At 37.8% G+C, this 23,068-nt stretch overlaps 1 protein-coding gene across 1 annotated transcript in view; it reads right to left on the bottom strand.

The window, feature by feature from the left end:
- Positions 1-23,068, bottom strand: part of GRM8 (glutamate metabotropic receptor 8) — a 1,218,298-nt gene that overhangs the window by 782,432 nt on the left and 412,798 nt on the right. Inside the window, exon 3 of the mRNA XM_088457648.1 lies at positions 9,814-10,030. Coding sequence (XP_088313774.1) covers positions 9,814-10,030 — 217 coding nt within the window. The remainder of the gene's footprint in view (positions 1-9,813; positions 10,031-23,068) is intronic.

Below are 23,068 nucleotides of genomic sequence, written 5' to 3'. Positions count from 1 at the left end.
AACAGTGTTATATTACTTGAATTTGCACCACATCATAAGGTTACATATTTCTACATTTACTTGCAAAACTACACTGCATTTATTGTTGCTTTTACACGTAAGCAATGTGAAATATTATACATTTCTATTTGAGGTACATATATATATAAAATCCAGAGAATAGGTTGGCGCACACACATAAAAATGCACATCCGCCTGGAGTGCTTCACCAGTGTTCCGTCCATGGCAACATCAAGATATATCAAAAGTAATAAATAAGGTGCACTCACCAGGCCCATGGGCCTATCTTGGTGGTTTGGCGAGTCTGACCTGAAGAAGGTTACACTTGTTAACCGAAACGTCGACCTGTAATGACTTGTGTTATTGCTACTATGCAGTAAGGAATAAATAAACCTCTATACATTTTGAAAAGTCCCTGGTGAGTGCACCTTATATATAGTTGAATGTCAGGTGGGTTAAAAAAAATATGTACTTTTCTTGTACACCACACCTGGGGCATACAAAGCCAGTTTTATATATATACTATATATTAGGCTTGCCCTGCAATATGCTGCTTGTTCCTAATGCACTAAAATTGGGTTGGGATTACCCTTCCAGCTTGGAAATTTAGAATTAGAACACCCAGCACATTATCTTACACAGGAGCTGACAGTGTAATATTGCAAATACAAGAGGAGATGGTATATTATTATTGCAGTTTAGTAAGAGACCTAACTTTCCTGGGTTTTCATAGTAAACCTACATTGTTCACCATTTGTCTTCTGCTTATCCTGGGTGTCACAACAATTAAACTTTAAATACTTTGCTGACTGTGGTGCTGATTGCAGTGCTGTCTGTTGCTTCATAAGACCTCTCTACTATTGTACCAGGCTAATAAGAGTGATGACTAGTAGCTGTGAAAGCCTCTAATTACTAAGATAACACTAATACTTACTTGCATAAGTGTTTATTTTTAATAATAATTTCTTATAATTGTTACCTTCAGTGGCTGATCTTACGTAGGGGCTGCGTGGCTGCAGCCACCCCAGTAAAATCCACCACTTCAGTCAGCCAGTGCAGTCTGTGATTGCACTAGCTTCACTGTGACTGGAGGTGGCTTCCCATTGAAAGTGCCACCTGCCAGTCACACTGAAGACAGGCCGCCAGGGGGAGGTGTCTCCTCCACCTGGCACTGCCAGTCCTGGCTGCGATCAGCAGAGAGCGTCTTCCAGTGGAAGCCACTACTCTGCCTTTCGGGCAGCCCTACAGGTGTTCTCGGGGCTGCAAATAATGCAGCCCGGAGAAGCTGGTGTTAAGCGAGTGCATGCACGGGTCACGACGCCTGCCAGATTAATATTAAAATATCAGAATAGTACTATTTATTTTACAAAATAATTTATATGTTGCACACTCGATGCTTCTATGGCTTTTAAGATTGTCTCCCATCCAAATTTATCAACTTCAGTCATAAGATACTGTACACTGTCTTATTAGTGCAACATTTTATATAATAGACAATAGGAACAGAACATTTTCATCATTATGTCATTTCTATTCCATCTTAAACAAACTAAGGTCTTGTCATTTGTTACTTACTGCATTGTCACCTTTATCCTGCTTAATGTTGTATCATGCTGAATAAAGCTGCTCACCTAATGTCACCCTTTTTCAAAACAACTTCTGTCTTTTCATATAATGAGTCTGCTGCTCAACTTTATGTTATACTGTACATGTTTAGATTTTCCAATATATCCCAATACCTTAATCCATACTTTTTGCCTTGCAAATGTGTTGTCAATCCTGCTTACTTTTAGGTAGATATTTTTTACCTATGCATCTCTTTCACAGTGAATAAACAGAACACTATCAGGTTAAGTCGGATTTTTGGTCATTACAGACGTTAATGACAGATTTATTTACTTGAGATTAAGGCAATGGCTGGGATGTATCAAGACTTGAAGAAAGATAAAGTGAAGTACAGTACTGTAGTTGCCCAAATTTAACAATCAGCTTCTAATACCCGTTTTAGACAGAGAATTTGACTCAGGAATTTGCTAGGGCAAGCAGTGTCAACCTGGATCCTCTCTCTGTGTGAAAGGGTCTAACCAGGTCCAAATTGCTGGGGATTCAACCCTGGTTGCAACAAGGGTTATTCCATTGGTCTGTACCAGGTTGCCTGCTGTCTGAAAGGGTCTGACCCGGATTGTTCGAACCAGCTTACAGTTATTGTATCTTATTGGCGGTTCAAGAGAGCTGAAACCCACCTTTCATGACACATCTTTGTGAGTCTGTATCAAAATACCCACTTCTAATGACTCACACAATTGGCAAAGCTGACACGGGTTCAGTGTAAAAGGGTCAACCCAGGAATCACCCGGGTCCAAGCTGCAGTGTGAAAAGGGTATAAGAGATGTGACCTGGGTTCATCCCATGTTCTACAACCTTGTATAAAGCTGGGTCCAAGTGTTATTACTGTGCTCTACAGTTAGAAGCTGATTGTCCACTATAGACCTCTTCTGCACTTTATCTCTCTTGAGGTTTGATACATCTCCTCCAATGGGAGAAAAACATAGCAAAGCATAGAAGATCTGTGGATAAAACTTGTGACATTATATAGCTAAATTTGCAATATAGGGCCTGATTCAGAGGTGCACGTAAATCCTGTTTCAAGTGTGATTTAGCTAATGTCTTGTTCACAGAGACACCCACCTTTGGAGTTTCACATCTGCGCTTGAGTACAAAAGATGAAACAATGATCACACATCGAACATCTGAGCAACCCTATGCTGTCTCGGAATGTTCATCACTTACTGTAGTAACACCCGGTGCGGCCGTTGGGGACTCCTTACACGCGCCAGTGTGCATGGCCTTACTCAGCCTTAGCCAAGCCCCGTTATGCAGGCAACTCTTGGGGGCGTGACCGCATGTCACGCCCCTGTTCTCGGCACAGCCACACAGTGGGCTTGCAGAGAGAGACTGCTGGGGGCAGCCTACAGCCTCTCCCCTGCCTCTCTGCTCAGTGACACCATCCGAGGGGGTTACACCAAAATAGCAGAGCAGCTCTGCTATTTTGGTGACACCCCCCTTGGATGGTGTAACCCAGTGCGGCCCACACACCGCTAGTGACGCCAGTGTCACTAGGGCACTCACAGAAAATGGTTCCAACACACACGCATTTGTAGCCACCCCCCATTACCTTCCCAAAATGCTGACTACCTCTCACTTTGTAAAAAAATCCTCTGTCTCAAACACATCGCCGCACATGCGCAGTGTGGCTTTGGTGCATGCGCAGTAGCCAAGAATTGATGAAACAATGCTGATATTAAGGATAATTTAGAATAATAATAAAAATGAGAATAGAATAGAGAGGAATATTTTTTTCAAGTTACATTGGTAAGTAAACAGAATGTCTACAAATATATGTTTAAGAGTATTCTGAAATGGAATATGCGTCAAATAATACTAAAAAAAGATGCATTGAGTAATTGCAGCTACTTGATAAAAACAACATTTGATAATGAGGTACAGCTGTAATCTGCTTTTGATCTAGTGTCTCTTAAACTGGGTGCACACATTTTGGTAAATCGTTCGTTTGAACGATGAACAATATATTGATAGCAGATCAGTTGGTGTGTACACCCAATATGAATGTGAATAACGTTGTTCACAGACATATCAGGTCAGCCCTGCAGCACAGCTAGTGCAGTTATAACAGTACGTCTGGCTGTGTGTACGGGCGTCCAGCCTCCCGCCCGTACACTAGCTGCAGGGACCACATACACTGACATCACAACTGGGCAGGCAAATTTAAATGCCTGGCAGGTTGTGATGTCTGGCCAGTGTATAAGTGTGTATAGCTTAACCAATCGGCCACTCAGTTGGCGCAACGGCTGTTCAGCTGTTTCGTAATTAGAGGTACCTTATGTATATACCAGCACAGGCAACATCGTAAAGAGTATCCAGGTTTCAATGAAAGTACCTGTGGAATAATAAGGTTAAATAAACCTTAGTGAAGTCCAGGAGAGGATGACTGTATAAAGCTGCTGGACCATGGTGCCATTGGGATCCGTCTGCAAACCCGCGAAAAAATGATGCGTGTTTTGTCTGAGTTTATTCATTTAAACTTTAAGCTACTCCACTATGGTATAATCACCACTTATGATCAATTTGCCTACAAGCTTTTACATTACACCTTCTCCTGTTATATCATGCTTTATGGCTGCAGCTTTCACTGTAGCTTCTATCATTTGGAACATCTGCAGAATCTTATCTAGGGACACATTTTTTATTCTGCCTGATAAAAAGAATAGCAATCAAAGATAAATAACACTTCACAGAGAATCCACAGGCAATCCCACAGCTTGCATTGTACTGAAAACATTCTTGGTTACTAGGTTACTCAATTTATTTAACTTAAGAGCAGTGGATATTTATTCAATATAAATATGTGTGGCGGTACTGGAAAATATCCTGTGGACACAAGTTAATAATCACAGTTAAATATGTCTATTGATAATGAATTAATATAACCAATTATTGACAAATTATTCTCTGTTTCCCATATTGATAACACTAGCTCTATATGTTCTGCTAACCTGTACGATAACCTATAGTGCATTATTTTACAGTAAGATGTTTATCACCATAAAGTAACAAGCAATACATTATATAGTACATTACATTACTGCCTATGAACATTGCTTTCAAATTAAATTTGGTGACGTATAAGGAAAAATGCTCTGAATAAAAAAAAAATTGATTAAGTGAGAGTTGGAAAACTGTGAATTTAAGTAACTCTCTTCCTTTACACAACGGTTCCAGGAAATTGTTAAACGTTACAATATATTTAAATACAGCCGATGATTAACATTCTAACACACGGCAAGAGCCAAAGCAATTCATCATTGCTCTAGCATGGAGACAGTTGATCCGAAAATCAGCTGTTTGTCTGAATGGTTTTACTGCTCTAAGCCAGAATCTACTGCACCGTGGCACCAACCTCTGGCATAATCCCTCTCATATATTGTTGGTAGTAGTTGAAAAACAAGCAGAAAAGAAGTGCATATAGTGAAGCACAATTTATTACATATCAAATAATGACATTAAAAAGTCCTAAAAAGTAGCATTCATTCCCTGGATAGGATAATCCACAGTGACACAAAGTTGCAATTACTGGGTGGTGGAGAGCACTGTCAAGGACAGTCCTCAGTGAGCATGTGATGTTATGTCATCAGCATTACTGCGGGGCGTGCTGCTGGGCATCGCTCACCTCCTCAATCCTCCAGGTTCTGCAAGCTCTGTCTCAACATAGGGTGTTCCCCGTTTACCGACGCGTTTCGACCTCTCGTTCTGGGATCTTTTTCAAGGTGTATTCCAGTGATGATGCATATACAGAAAGCACTGAATATAGGTTCACATATAAAGTGCGGTACCAAAAAATTTAAATATTGGATGCATTAAAAACCAAAGGCTTTTTTCACTGTGGTACCTGTGTGGGGTGTAAGGATATAAGAGGAGAAAGAAAGAGTAAGATTACAGAAGTTGAGATAAATGGAAAGATCTGTCCCCTAAACGACTTCATCACTTGCCACACGAAAAGTGTGATATATGCAATAGGGTGTAGTTGCAATCTGTTTTATGTAGGCAGGACATCAAGGCCATTGAAGGTCCAAATTGGAGAACACCTGCGTAATATTCGCAAAGGGTTAGAAACCCATGCTCTCCCCAACCATTTTAAAAACACCATAACTGTGATCCCTCAGAGATAAAATGTTTCATGGGTTTACAAAATGTCAAGGGACAATGGCGGAGGAGAGATTTAGCAACACAATTAGCGAAGGCAGAGATAAAGAAAATCTTTGAATTAGGCCCTCTGAGTCCAGGTGGCCTTAACCTTGATTTTGAAGTAAAATGTTTTTTATAACTCTGTCAGCCTATATTTATAGAATTTAAGATATTGCACTTGCACCAGCATGGTCACTTTAGTGATTTTATTGGTCACATATTTAATTTTTTTATTCATAATTTGATGTTTTATTAATCCTCTGTATTTTATATCTTTTTGTATATTTTATATATTTGGAACCAATTTACTGTCTCCCCATGGAGTGATTGATTATGGCACTTCCAAATGAAAGTATTTATGTGCATACATCACCATGATAACAGTAATGATGTGATGAATGACAGCAAATTAAACTCGATCCCAGAAATGGTAATAACATCACTTTCCGGGAGCTAGGGAGAGCCCAAAAATTCCGGATATGACATATTGGTTATAGGCCCCATGTGTCTGCAGCAGCAAAGGATCATGGACTTTGTAGTTGGTCTATGTCTAGAGATCAGCTGCAGTGTCATGGATACAATTGGACAGAGCGGATATTTAAGGACAGCAGGGAATCATACTAACGTTCATCACCGGAATACACCTTGAAAAAGATCCCAGAACGAGGGGTCGAAACGTGACGGTAAACGGGGGACACCCTATGTTGAGACAGAGCTTGCAGAACCTGGAGGATTGAGGAGGTGAGCGATGACCAGCAAGCACGCCCGGCAGTAATGCTGATAACATAACATCAAACGCTCACTGAGGACTGTCCTTGACAGTGCTCTCCACCACCCAGTAATTGCAACTTTGTGTCACTGTGGATTATCCTATCCAGGGAATGAATGCTACTTTTTAATGTCATTATTTGTTATGTAATAAATTGTGCTTCACTATATGCACTTCTTTTCTGCTTGTTTTTCAACTACTACCAACCACATACAAGAGGGATTATCCCAGAGGATGATTGTGTAACACATCCATTATAATATTGAGTGGTTGGAGACAAATAAGGGAAATCACCCCCTTCTGGAGTTATTTACTAAGCGCAGGTTATGTGATTTCAGCTTTATTATTTTCACATGTGTTGGTGGAGGTTGGGATATCCTACTATAGAGATCACGTTGGACCCGCTGCATGAGTATTTGTGCACTGATTCGCCATCTGCACACTTTTCTTCATTGCACCATGGCACCACCCAGAGAGAGGAGGGGGCCACACTTAGTCTGCACATGGGCCCCTTTCTCTCATAAAACGCCCCTGGGCTGTGTTATGGAAGTCTGAGAAAGAATGATGCTCTTAGTTAATGCAGATAGAGTAAAAGTTCATTGCAGAGACAAGCTGTAGTCTGCAAAACAATACGACAGGCAGAAACACATTTAAAATCTACACTATCTTAGCTCTGGGGAATGCAGTTTGACACTCATCATATGCTATTACAAAAAATTATTCAGTGCCTTCCTTTTATATGGAAATAATGCACCATGAATTTCCTTAACTGCATGAACATTTCATTTTCCACTACAAATTAAACATTTTGTTCACATAATGAAAAAGACAGCATAACCAAATATCTTCACCTCTAGCAAACAAGCTTCACAGCAAAACGACCCCTGTGGTGGCAAGAAAGAATCCAATGCAATCAATGATCAAGAAAGAAGAGTAAATGTTAAACACACTAAATATATGATGTTGTTAAAAACTGCTATTGGCTTGAACTGCTCATAAGCCTAAAACAATATTGGACTTATTGGTTTAATGATTAAATAATGAGCACCGCAAAAATGTGCAAAGTACAGTAGTGCTAACTGAATTTTATTTGCTTTTCAATATTTTAGAATCTCTTGATATTCTAATAATGCTAATATTTATAATTAATATATCAGCCAAGCAAATAAAGAAATTTTTAAAATGATATTAATTTTATTAGCAAATGCAATATAACATCTGTGCTAAGTAATAGATTTTTTAGATTCATTTCTTAAAAATTCAAAACAATTGCAGAAGCTTGTGATACTAGTGGTATGAAATACCACCGGCCGCATCTCATTCCCGGCAGTGCCTGGCCGACATCAGCAGAGTTCCCGGCAGTGGAAGCCCGACAACGCTGGAAATCCCGATCATGGATAGGTAAGTACTAACTAACCTAACCCCCTAACCCTAACTCTCCTTAGGCGTGCCTAACAATAACCTCCCCCCCAAGTGCCTAACCCTAACCTCCCCCCCAAGTGCCTAACCCTAAACCCCTCTAAGTGCCTAACCCCCCCCTTCCCCGCTGCCTAAACCTAAGTCCCCCCCGGGGTGCCTAACCCTAAGTCCCCCCCGGGTGCCCTAAACCTAACCCTCCCCCCCACGGCTGTCCGCTCGCGGTGCCCGCCATCCCTTCGATCAGGATGCCATGCGCCTGTCTCCCGGCATTGGGGAAATGTCAAGCATCTACATCTAGACGCCCAGCATTTCACCCTCGCCGGGATAATACAGTCGGGAAGCCGGCTGCCGGTATTAAGGCAGCCGGCTTCCCGATTGTATACCCACTAGAACATGTGGTGACATCAGGGATCGGCAAACCCTTTGCTATCGCTGTGCTGACTAAGTTGTAGTTAAGCTCAGTGTGCTAGATCTACACTTATATGTGGAGATGTAATGCATTTCAAACCATACAACTATAATGTGGGGAAAGTAGCAAAAGTAGTAGGATCAGAGAGCTTGCAGCAGTGGCCAAGAACAATGCACCAACCAGCTTATAGCTAAAATAGTCAATTTAAGCTTATTGCTATTGTTTGCTATCTGCAACTGAATAAATAAACAAATTGCTCTTTTAATTATAAAATATCGAGGACTAAATTTAAGCCTGGAAATTACAGTTTGGGCCTAGCATAAATCTTCCAAACCTTCCATGTACCACTGAAAACTGTTCTCCGGCCCTCAACTACCACACATGCTAAGGATTTCTGTACCATATTATACACCATGTGTATGTATAGACTAATATTGAGCATAAACCATGAATAATTGTAGGAGCGTATACTTGAACTATAAACTTTTATAATGATTGAAAATGCTGCTTATTAAACTACACACAACTATAGTTTCTTCATTGCTTTTTGGACATCCATAGAAGTAATAGGATGCAGGCAATTGAAGAACAGCACCAATGTTTACTTGATTTTATTTTTAATACATTTGCATCTCAAGACTTAACCTTTTATGACAGGTGTCCAAAATAACTGATTTTCATATACTGTAAGTCAAAGAACAGTTACTATGCAGGTCATTGTTATTATTGTACATACAATTTCACTTTTACACTTAAGAAAGACTTTAACATGTTTCAATAAGCTCTATGCACGTCACTGTGACCAGTTCTGTAGGTTATTTCATATTAGAGCTGAAACCTCTCTTGTAACTATCGATCTGTCTGAATTATCTACTGTAGATTGTACAATTTATAAAGCATCGGGTGACTAGAATTGATTGCTTTGAGGTTATACCATTCCTGAAGCAATGGTAAATTACAAAGATTCATCCAATCCTATTAAAGCTTTACTTCAACACAATACAGTGTAATAGTTTAGTTTTCTTCTTTTTCTCCATCTTCTTAATGAGGGTTATATCCGACATATTCATATAGTACTTCAGTCTTTGAAAAGGAATGAACTCTTCTACACTTATGTTTTAACATGTACTGTAAACCAATGAAACAAGTACATTATAATAACAATTGTTATAGAAATAAGAATTAGAAGATGAATACTTATTATTATTATCATCATCATATATAATTGTCAGAAAGGCTTGTCATTAAAAATCACCATCAATAACTTTCAAGTAGCAAGAACCGAAAAAGATAAATTGCTTATACTCTAGAACTTCAGTACAAAAGAAGCTGTCAGATATGTATATATCTGTAGTTATTTACTGCTCCGTGCAGAGTGAGCAGTGTTTTACTAATGAAATACCTAAGTACTCTCTTAGCATTAGATGTAAAATAAAGTTTAAAGTCATCTTACCAATTTCTCGGGAAATCTGTGTAAAAGCTTCAACTCCACTTTCTCCGTAGTTCCCTTCTGAAGCCAGCGTTGATACATAATTCCACCCTAATGCTGTTACAATATCGACCATTGCTTGGGCTTGATAAGAGTCAGGTGGGACCACGCGTGAAAAGAAGTCATATCGACTGTTATCACTTAGTTCTGGTGCAGTAGATGCATAGCTGATTTGAGGTATCTACGGATAGAAGTAAAATACACTAATATAACTTAGAATGTAGATTTTCTTTTATATGGTAAATACATAATTTAAATATATGTAAAAACACCTGAAATAAAATACAAAAAATATTGTGGCAAGATAAGGGTGCTGTCTACTGGGGTAAACAGTTGCACTTGTCATGCAGCAGCCTATCAATAGTACACCAGTCCAGGGCCTTGGTACAAATAACTGCAGCTAGTTTTATTAGCAGCACAAAACAAGCAAAGCATAAAAGTACATCCTGGTCTGTCTAGCTCTAAACTAAATAAAATGATTCCCTCTCTCAGAGCAGAAGGAACCAAAATCCCTCTCACAAAACAAAAGTCTTTAACATAGCATTTACATTCACAGTGTCTCTCAACAGGCCTCTGACCTGTTTCCCAGGCAGTGAAAAACTGACTACAGAGACTAGCATACCCTTTATCAGCCTCTCACAGGTGGTCTGGCAATCATAGCTGCAAATCAGCTTCTATCTACCAGACAGAAGCCAAAAACCCAGGGCACATTTATCTCTCCTTGACAACCTTTCCATTTTTTTTTGGCACAAAATATATATTTTATGCATTCACTGTGGAATTGCATATTTCTATTTTTATTAAAAAAGTGAATTTAATTCGGTTTTATCAACAAGACAATAATTTCAGTAAATCAGAGATACACATAGTGCATTTATAGTGAGCAAATATAAGAAAATGACAAGGGGCGCTACTCGGGCCTGTCAATTTTCCATTTATAATCACTCACTTGTAGTTTCCTTTTTTATATACCAGTCCTTCCCTACCTGACTCCCCCTCCATCTGGCAACCTACCCAAGCACCTTCAGTCACATCCTCTTATTTCCAACACACACATTTCAAAATACTGTCATACCAAGGACTCAAACTCATCACTTCTTACATTGCAGTCAGAAAACTTAAACATGGAACTATCTGCCCCACAGGGCACCCCTTTTTTGGGTGCGATGGAGGGGGCACCAAAACTCTTTCTGGCCCAGGGGAACCAAAAAGTCTAGTTACGGCCGTTTCGGGCCTCCGCCCGTTATCTGTATCCTAGTAAAAATATCTAATATACACTAATGGTGATAGGTGCATTAAATTTTAAATTAAATATATAGAAATTGTACATTTACAGCTTTCAGCAGCAGGACCACAGTGTCAAGTCACTCACACAGACTCATTGCTACAGCAGTCAGCGGTGCACTCGGCTCTTCCCTCAGTCATACACAGTCCCACACTGACACCCTTATGCTTACTGTCTGTACATGCCCACACCCACTGTGTCCCAGCCTGCCTTTATGTAGTCTCTCCCAGTCCCTGCCTGTCACCCAGTGCTTGGTGAAGAGAGAGCCTTGCAAGCTAATGAGGTCATCAACTTGTGAGACAATTAGCAGCTGCAGTCTGCAATCGAGTGATACACTGACACTGTCTATGCGGTCATCCCAGTGCGGTGACCAAGACCCCCCCCCCTCCTTAGTGCCACCAGCGAAGTTTTAGTAAACAAAGGTTGAAAAAAAACCCCAGCAAAATGGCTAGTGGCGTGCTGTGGCCTGGGCCCCCTGCCATGTCCAGGTAATCAGTACCCGCTTTCCTCCCTCTCAGCGCCTTTGCACACACATACACACAGTTGCATAGATTATTATACACACACACACACACATAGAGTATATACTGTACATACACAATAGACATTCTTAGAAGCAGTGAAATGTATAACCTTCAATACCCTGGTGGGATAGGTATGCACATGTTTCATAATGGGGATGTAGCTGCATTTAGAATGAACAAATCCCATTTAAAACCATGTTGAAAGGTGATTAGCAAATAGTACACCTTCCAGCAATGGACGTTGTTTTTACCCAAGAGCATCTGTTCCTGCAGGATTTCCTAGCAGTTTTCTTGGTTGCATTCTGTTGGGATAGCCAATGTCTGTAAGCTTTCAAAACTTCTACAGGATCTTAATGTTGAAAAAGTACAGTACAGTAACAATCAGGAAAGGTGTATAAAAGAGTTTCAAAGTCTTCACATCTCCTATGGGACATTGTGTAGACTATAATCCAATTTGTACAGTTAAGTAGCTGATTCCCTTCTAACTTGTACGATTTTAGCTTGTTGGTGTTTCATTTGATAAATGTACTTTTTATGCAACACCTTGAAAAAGACACTGCAGAGCGCTGAAACGCAATGGAGGAGTGTTAATTTTGGGGTGTAGTGTCTCATCCATTAGTCCATTTCCACTCTGTGCTAGGACTATTTTGCATAAAACATCCTAATTGTACGAATACTTCCCCCAGTGTGTGTGACTATGATTTCATCACGCATGGGTGTTATACAGTTTATGGTGGTACTTTGTCACCTGGAGATCTTTTGGGACTTATCCAATATCATCAATACCATATAGACACATGTGTGGTGTTGCATATTTATACCACTAATACACTATTGTGTCATTTTAACCTTTTTTGCATCAGTGGATAACATAATTGGAGCCGATTTGCATTATGTGACTACATCTTCAACCTGAGGACATAATATATGTTGGGACAATCTTTAGTGCATGTGTGACCTATTCTTTGGTTCATAATGGCATGATTAATATTTCCAGAAATAACTAAGCTCAATAGGTCAGTTTTTGTTGAACTACAATTGCCACTAATGTTACCAAGTCTCAAAACAAGTGGCAACTTCATTACATACCTCTGTCCTATGGTATTGTATTAAGATTGCTTAATCCAATCATGTGTTATATACATTTATTTTTTTCAATTAAAAAAATTAGAAATTCCATGTATAGAAATGCAATAGGGATTTCATAGGTAAAAATGTGTTTTTGCCACATTGTGGATAAAACTCTGAATACAAGTGACAAACAATTCATGTATGTATTTGGTTTACATACAAACATTTTCTCCTTAACAAAGATTAATTAGAAATATATATTGTATCCCATTTCTGTATATTGCATAAAGAGTCTTTTATTAAATGTTCAAATTAAGTGTGTCCTGTGATTAAGCTTTTGAATGATGTCACAAAGGAATCCTAAGGGTTTAGAGAAGGAACTCACATGGTGACAGCTGCAGTTACTGTCTTCTGGCCAAGAGTGACATCTGCAATTTGCCATCTGCCAAAAGAGCAAAATATCTGGACAATCCCTTTACCTTGAAGACACAGATGTTTTTTATTTTGTAATGTAGCTAGTGACATCTATGTTTAGGCTCAGAGGCCCTGATGTATTATGATATACTCTTGTTAACATCCGGAAATGTCTGATGATTATCATTGATGGATATAATGAAAACATTGTTGTGTAACAGAAGGGCACTAAATAGATATATATAAAACCTTGGTGCTGGTTGTGTTTCATACGGGGGACCCCTACATCGTTTGTCCCCTGTATTTAGCACAACCAGTACTGGGTTTCCAAAGCCCGGAGCTGGTTGTTTTTTTTTGGGGGGAGCCATGCAATTTTCTTTATTTATTTTTTTTACATAGGTCTTTTTTTTTTTTTTTGAAACACAGAAGCATAGATGGGTCTCACTGATCCCATCCATGCTTCTGTGTTTATTTATACACAGATGCAGGTATCACGGATCTTTCAGATCTGAGCCTGCATCTGTGTGCTGATACCTCCCCCGGGTCCTGCAGCCTACATCACCACCACCTGCACTGCCGCCACTAATACCCGCTACCATCCCTGGATCCCAGCTGCAGCTAATGCCCGCTACCCCCCCGCAGCTAACTGCCGCTTCCTTCCCCACGGGTCCTGGCCCCTGCTACCGCCCGCAGAGGACTGCCATCTTGGTGCACTCAAGTGGACCCGCAGTGAGTACACCTGCTGGAGGCTTCTACTGAGGCTGCGCAAGGAATTGAATCTTCCTATCTCTATAATGGCGCAATTGTGAGGTAATAGTCTCAAAACTGTAACTTTCTCAATTACCTGAACTCCAAAAGGACCTACCTTGGAACGATAGGTACCTAATAAAAAAAAAAAATTAATTTGCCCCATAACCTGAGTTATGCCTTCCCAAAAATCCCCCATAGAGAACAGCAGAAAAGTGGTCCTGAGAGTGTCAGAAAAACCTGACAGTTGGAACTTGAGATTGTTCCCAAATCCTCATTTTTTTATTAATTTGCCCTGAAAGCAGCATCGAGCAACAATTCTCCTCGCCCGTGCCAAATTTCAGCTTGGTAGCTTTAATAGCTTTTTAGGTGTAGCCCCTCTAACACCTTCCGGAATTTGCTATGGAGATTTCCGTTTTTTTTCGATTCAGCCTTAATATAAGGGCACGTCTGTGCCCTTATAATATTAGAATTCTGTGATGACTTTCTTGTGAATAACGAAGCTCTGCTTTACTATGCTACAAGTCTGGTGAGTGCACCTCATACCAATCTATGCATTTGGAGCCGCCTTGCTCACTAAGGTTGCTACTTCATCAAGTTTACTATTAATGACCTGAGTGTGGATCTACAACTCCTATACAAATAGATATAATATGCACATTCACTTTCTACATAAGAACAAAGTAAAAAAGACCAGCACTCACGTATATAAAGGAATTCACCTACTAAACATGAGTGCTGGTCTTTTTTACATTTTTCTTTTGGAGAAAGTGATCATGCATATTGTTAAGACATTCTGGGACCTTGCACCACCACAATTAACCAAGGATTGAGTGCTATTTCGTACCCCCAAATTTATATAAGCACTGGAACAGATTTTGAAATAATAGAAGTCACAGACCCTGCTGTTCCAATGTTTTGAATTTTACTCCTGTCAATGATTAATGCAATACAATTCATATAAGCATTCGTGCTGGCAATGAACTGAGGCATTAGACGGGTAGCATCCTGTTGCCAACATGAATGCTTATATGAATGGCTGCTAAGTATAACTGCTGCTCTCTATGCCACTTATGCTGGTCTTGCACATTCAAGCACTATTGAGTAAGGCATGAAATAAGCTCTTGTGTATGTCTTGTGATAAGTCTGTTTGAGTGCCGCTTGCTTCCAGCTACTTGCAAATATATATATATATATATATATATATACACATACACACACACACACTGTATATGTGTGTGTCCAAGCAGCTTGCACTCCAATTGCCTAAAGAAGTATTGCCGTGGTGCACCATTCAAAATCAATGTAGAGAGCAGCAGAAAGCAGCACTCAGATGGACTTGTAAATAAGACACGTAGCACAAAGGGGTCCTCTTATCAACGTTTCGGATTTTACTACATCCTTAGGATAATCAATTGATTATGCTGAGGATGGAGTCAAATCCAAAATGTCGATAAGAGGACCCCTTTGTGCTACGTGTCTTATTTACAAGTCTGTCTGAGTGCCGCTTTCTATCTCTCTCTCTCTTTATATATATATATATATATATATATATATACACATATACATACACATATACATACATATACACACACATATACACACAGTATATCAATATAAAAGACTGAAACACAGAGTTCACTACTGGGGTGGAGATTCAGAAGTTCTACTAATAATACAATTTACCTGGTCTTCCATACATGCTACTGTATGTTTTATATTTAATAGACATTGGTGAAGGCTTAATTCCATATTTAAAGACCTCACTTTGTGTATTTTAACAAATCTAGAGCACCTATCTCCAAAAATGTATTATTAATCTAGAATTGATTCAGAATAAGTCTACCAACTACTTAATTTAATGAGCTCAAAAAAATGTCCAACTCTAAAAATGAGCTACAGCTTTTGTGAAGTATCTCTAGACATCATTGGTATAAGGCTGTCTGAAGAACACAGATTGCAGTTATTACCAGCTTATATCAATGCATTACAGTACACAATTACCCCTCTCTGCATCTGTCTTCAATAATAGGAGCATTTATTTGGCCTGGAAATGTTTCCAAGACAGCAAGCTAATCACACATATGAATATTTTCTCTGTCTATGTATAATTTTATTGACCAACTCTTCAGTAGTGTGCTACTGTTATGTGAAATATTTTAAGCTTCAACATGTTATACGAGACATTAGGGCAAGATTGGAGAATGGCTGAATAAATTTGCTACAATAACACATTTGCTCTGTTATTGTTTTTGCAGACATTTCTGCAGATACAAATAAAATAAAAATAACAATAATATGTACAATAGCTGATCCACACAGCACAGCAGGTTTTCAAAAAATCGCTGCGAGGCAGTGAAACATCTCAGTAATCGGCTACATTATATCAACAGTGAATCTGAAATCAAAAACATTTTTGCACCATTGCTAATATTTTAATGGAGAACTAGACCCGCTTCTCAATGACAGCATATTTCTGAAGCATCAGCTAGTGACTGAAAAATGTGTCATCTAAACTACCGAGAACTGCTATTTTAACCACAGTCTCTTGTCTGGTTAATCAGTGAATAAACCATTTAGTGATCAGATCCTTTACTGTAGTAAATTGCTAGCTTAGTAATAAGTCAGAAGACATTGGGAAACATTTATGTAGGCTAAAGCAATAAGGAAGTGTTGTTTACAGTAGAGAGGTATGCAAACCTCTGTGTTTCGGTTTTGGATTTCTTTATAAAGTAATAAAACAGCTAAAATCATGTAACTTGAACCAGTTTTTGTTCCTATAGTATTATTAACATCAACAATCACTACACAGCACCTGAAATAATGAGGGTAGGACTTAAATGCAATCCAAAGGATGTGAGATACGGTTTTTAATTTAGAGTTCCTAATTGTGAGAATACCTGATTCTGAACTCGGTTCTACTCGGAACCCCAAAGTGATTCTGAACTGGGACAAGAAAGTCAACATTCAAAATGTTGAAATGTTTAGAATGTCAACAATATGAATAATGACAGTCAGTATGTTGACACTCAAATTATATCTTAACCCTAACACTATTTTCAGCCTAACCCTAATTGCAGCCTAATCCTAGCCATATTCCTAACCCTAACAGCAGCATAAATTTCACTCTAATTGCAGTCTAACCTTAACCCTAATTTCATGTGTCCACATTCTGACTGACATTTTGAACATATCTACATTTTGAACGTTGACACTGACCATGTCAACATTATGGTGTCAACAACATGAATGTCAGTGTGCTGACTACTTCCCAAAAATAAGTTATAAGTAATGATTGCAATGGTCAAAACTAACTTTTTCTTTTAAACGCTGTTCATAAGTAGCTCCCATTGAATTACTCACTTAGAATTTAACCGATCACTGTTCATTAGCTAAGTTAGTACAATTAAAGTCCCTAGATAAACATAATTATTGTAGTCAACAGTTTTAACTCATAAATGTTGCAAACATTATTAATATAATATCAATTATATTTAAATGTTCCATCTAATGTTATTCCAAGCCACCTTATTCTAATTACCTCTTGGGATATACTTAGCAAATTGCCCCAGTGATAAATGTCCTGAATGGTCTCAAGAAAAAAGTTTGGCAAAACTATTAAACTTTCTTTACAATTTCTTCTTTCAAGAATGTCTGGTGTTATATCATGCCCTTCTAGTAAATCCAAACACATTATAATTATTCACATCTATAAATAATTTTGATCTAAGTCATTTTTGTCTGGTCTGACTCCTGTTTTTAAATCCCCTCTTCATTTTTGAGCTGTGCATGTTCATATTCAAGGTTAACCTCCAATAAACTATAAGTGAGATCCATTCAGTACTATTTATTAGGAAAATGTTGCATTGTCTACATAAAGTTATAAAAGGTGTCAGAAGTCCTCAACAATTAAATCTATCCACAGATTTGTCTAGTTCTAGTATTAAAGACTATCCATAGAATGCCCTTTGAGGGAACCAGCAATTGGGTTTAATGTAAACATCTAAATTACCTAAGGATCTATAGGTCTATTTTAATTAATGCAAATCGATCACCATCAATTTTGTGTTTCTGGGGCTAAATCATACATTTACTAATACTTAATAAAAATTGTGAGTAAATGTGTGATTTAGCCCCAGAAACACAATACCAATTTTGAGAAATTTTTAAAGCAATCAAAATCGATTAAAATAGACCCTCTACACTCCAAACCGAATCAAAATAAATTACTCCATCTAATGTGAATATATGGAAGCATGTCTTCATTTTGTATCTGGTTGATCTGTGTAAACTCATTATCCAACATTTTGTGGATATTAGGACTGTGACAATAAGGACTTTTCTACTAAAGTTGAAACAATATTTAAAAGTTGTAAACTTATTTTGGATTTTTATTTAATAAAAAAAAGTACCCCATTATATTCCCAGTACCTGTGATAAACATTTTACATTTAAAGTGTTATGTATATTTGGATCCTATCTTGCATGGGAGCATATCCTCTCTCTGTGTAGGAATTGGTGATATCCTATCCTGAAGAAAAGGCACAGTTACCATTACTATCTTAACTACAGAGTATCACAATAAAAGTGATCACATTAATGGAGAAATGTGAATAGAAGTCAGTACATTCTTAAATAGGAACATGCAGTGAAATTGAATTGTGCTCCATTTATGTCAGAGCAGATATTTACATCCATTCCAGAGTGATTGTACAAACATTCAAACGGTAAGTCACACATTCTTTATCCAGATAAGAAAACATATCAAAATATATTTTATAATATCACAGAATTTCAGTAAAACTGCGGAATTGATTTGATGCAAAAGCCATACATCTTTCTCCAACATCGAGGAGAGAACAATAGAACGATCTATATCTATAAATTCTTATTACTGTTCCTCATTCTTACATACAGTTGTAGCCTCAATCCCCCTACCCATGAACTGTGGCAAATAAATCAATATGTTAAAAAAGTATATCCAAGTGTCACTAGAATTTGTACAGTGAGCTAAGCCTTGCTATGCAAACATAAAAATACTTATGCATAATTTAAAATGTATTTTTCTTTTTTTTTCTCTCCAAAGATGTATGACCCTGTGGCATTCATGAGAAGCCTAATAATAATTATTGGCAAATTAACTACATACTTTACATTCACATACAGTTGAACCCTCTATTGTTCTAAGCATTGCAGTGGAAATGGTAATCAATGAGCAGAATCTAGGCACATTGTAAATATGACAATTAAAGAGTTATGCACCCTTCTATGCCTGGCACTAGATAGGGCTCTTGTGTTTATTTGCCAGCTTGAAATATAGAGCAGATTGAGAGTTGAACTCAGTTTCTGTTTATAGAGTCAAATGAAGCCTACTTGTGAAATATAGACAAATATACACATACAGTATACACATTCATACAGGACTAATAGAAATAAACTAACTATTTACATGAAAGTCTATACATTCAGAAACCTGACTTGGAAGAGTGTGGTATGTTATGTTGACAATCAGAATGTCAGTCTGATCTGAATGTCGACATTTAGAATATTGATATAGATGTTATGTCAACATGTGACAACTCGATATGTACAATATTGACATGGTCATAATGTGATTTGTGTAACCAATTAGATTTGTGCTTTAATTTTCTAAATTGCTCTAACAATAAAACAGAATCTTTTTGATTGCCATGGGTTACAGCAAATTTGTGTATATTGTACTGATGTAATAATAAATCTAACAGGTAAACAGTAGGATTATCATGGATTACACTGACCAATAGTTAGCACTATTTAAGTATGTGCAAATTCAATTGAATGAGGCCAATTTAACGGTTTCAAACTTCTTTGCTGTAATTTTATAAGTTGGTGCTGGTTTGTTTATGTTTCAGCCTAAAGTTACAATGATAACCAGAATATAAATGTGCTAGATATTTGCCAAATATGTTCAACTAATGTACTCATTGAACATCACACCTGTTAGAGTCAAATTCAATTATTCAAATTTTCAACCTACTGTACAGCTCTTACAAGGCTTGAAAAGATCTAAATCTTTCTGAACACTCCTGAAACTATATGAAATCTGTAAAGTTTTCAAGAAGTTTGCACAATTTTTCAAACTCTTTGAAAAACCAGTTCTACTGATAAGTGCCCTATGTAACATCTTGTTGAGTTTCCCAGTAAAACACTAGCAGGCAAGGAAGGTACAGTATGCAGGAGTATAGCACATCACAAACAGACATGTTGTTATGAAAATGTAAGATCAGAATCTATTAATACTTATTACATCGCCCTTTTTTCACAAAACAGTCCTGCTTTTCTTCAGACAAAAAGGCAAGACCAGGGTATGACTGTGCGCGGCTAATATATTTACCTTTAATAAATAAAAATACTGGGTGTTCTCTAATCAATTTGGTACAGCACAAACCCTCTTTTCATATGATAAAAGTGCCATCAATAGAAATAGAGGACTTTGTTCAGCACTAACATTATACTATTCAATAAGTATATAGCAATATTTGCATCTTTTAATGGCAGCTCTATTATGCCATTTAATATTTATTCATGAAATGCAAAGCCCTGTAAATACAATGTAGAAATAAATTGTCTGTAAATCAATGTGTGAAAATGTTATTACCCAAGAGACTTTGCTGTTTGCCATTATTGTTATTAAAGCCTGTATTAATCAATATGTTGATTAATAATATAGATTTTTATTGTGAAGTGTGTAACTGACAAAGAAACATTAACTTATAATAATATAATGAAAATCATTTACATTGCAAATCAGCACACATGGTTTCTTTTTGTCAATTGTTATATATTATTTTTTGTGAAAACAAAACTGTTTGTGTTGCTACCATAAAGCCTATAATGTTCAAATTGGTTCGAAACTGTTTGCAGAGGGATCATAATATTTGCTCATGGTTCAAAGCTCCAGATCAAAGATCAAAATTCACTGTTAAAATACATTAAAATAAATTGCAACATTTTGGTTGTTGAAGCATGAATGCCTTAAATTTATGGCATCAAAAATAGCTTAGAAAATTACTGCGTTTGAGTCTACAATTTGCATGCAAAAAAACAAACATTTTAATATGTTCCCCTGGTGAGAGCAACAGCCTGAACATTGAATAACTTGAGACCTAAACACCTCAAACTATACTTCTTTAGCTGCAGAGCATAATTTTGGATAATAATTGATAATTGTTTGACTCCTGGTCCTCTATAACTTCATCACTGCTGGATGGTTCTGATCATTGGTGCATATGGGCTTGGACAGTTTATTAAAAACTTTCATATATGACTATATTTAAGAACTGAAATTGTTGCAAAGTTGTTTTTGCCATTGACTGCACTGTTCCCCAAGCTTTTACCGCCTCACGTTTTTCATTCTGTACCTCACATGCTATAAACATTTTCTAAAAATTCAATGTAAAGTTTCAAAAATACCATCAATATCACTACAAGTACCGTTGTTCTGAATGTAACAGAGGATGCCCATGCAGCACAAAGTGTGGGGAGAGGTTTGCAGCACACTGCCCCCCCAGGTGTTATTATACCTTTTGAGTAGTAAACCAGTCTGGTACCAACAGCAAGGTGTTGTTTTTATTAGGAGGACATAAATCTATCATTATGCATACTGGTCCTAACTACAGCTCCTATAAATGTATATTCTCCTTTGGAAGTACCAACCAAATAGCCAGAATTGGAAAATATTGGTAGCTGCACAAATCATTATGCTGGGCATACACTATACAATTATCTAGGAGATCTGCCTAATATCAGCAGATCATCCAGATAATTGCACTGTGTATGTTCACAACTGATCCGTAAATATTGATCGGTCATGCCAAATCATCCAGCATGTCTGTCCGAAGCAATATTTTTGAAGTTACGAATTGTCTTGCCGCTGACAGACATTTTTCCTGTTCCTTCACAGGGATGAAGGAAACCAAATATCGTACGGCCATACTCTGAAATATCTTACTGTGTATGGACATAATATCTGCTGGGTGTCAGGCTGCTTTATAAAATGTGTCTCAGACTGACAGACATTCTGTCAGTGCCCAGGATTAGTCTTGAAAAGTAACTGACTTGCATATTATACATTAATTGCAAAGTAGAGAATGAACCAACTTTTTTCTATTCTTTTTTCAGCAATAAACAAATTCTGCAAAATGGCAAACAATGTTCAGGCACTAAACCCGAGAGAACAAACCTTTTTATATCATGTTCGGTTTTATTTATATAAACTAAGTAATAGTGTTACACTGCCAGTTGACATCTCTTTTGTATAATTGATACATATAGTAGTTTACTGCATTTCATGTCTCAGATTGGATTCCAAACTCAATTGCATATATCAACAAGATTTGTAGTGGCCTGTCAGGCAATTTTATATAAAGGTTTTGGTTGTCAAATTAAAATAAAAAGAGGAGTGTGAATATGTAACATCAACTTATTATTTGTGAGCATCAAACTGTCAGTAGCTAATAGGAAACAGCTGGAGCTGAATTTCTACTATTCACTTGTTATAATAAGGATTTCATTTTTACTTTAATTGTCCATTTTCATAACTACTGAATTTATATTGGGAAGGACGATTATATTGGTAAATGTTTTGTTTGCTTTCAAGAAAGATTACTGGTCATATTAAAAACGTATTATATGCCGGCATTGGGTATATTTAGTAACAGTGCATATATAGTGCAAGTCTCACTATATATAGTGGGAGCTGGGGCAACTGCCGCTCCTCCAATGGCTCCCACTGCTGGAGACACAAGATTGACCCTATCAATAGCGTATGACCCGCCAGGTGGAAAGCATTCAGCTGCGGGAAGGAGGATGCAGAATGGATGGGTGGAGGCTGATGGCAGAGTGGGAAGTGGGGCAGGACAGAGCAGCAGACAGCACGGCAGGATGGGTGGAGGATGGGCAGTTCAGTTTTTTTATCAGTTTTAAATAATACCAAACCAAAACAGAAAAGAACTAAAACACGGAATGGTGGTTTTGGTTCTAAGATAGGTTTTGCAAAACCAAAACTTGGGGGTCCGCACACATCTCTACTTGAGACACATTTGTAGCACTTAAGGTAGTTCCCAAGTTGCAGATTATTGCAGCCATAGTGCTGCTGAAAAAATCTGTTATCCTGGCATGTGATCGGGACAAGATGGGG

This window comes from Taudactylus pleione, unplaced genomic scaffold, assembly GCF_031769625.1.
Source record: "Taudactylus pleione unplaced genomic scaffold, aTauple2 ptg000041l, whole genome shotgun sequence".
In the NCBI taxonomy this organism is placed as follows: domain Eukaryota; kingdom Metazoa; phylum Chordata; class Amphibia; order Anura; family Myobatrachidae; genus Taudactylus; species Taudactylus pleione.
The sequence above is the reverse complement of the archived record's forward strand: the minus strand, read 5'-3'. Positions and strand labels throughout refer to the sequence as shown.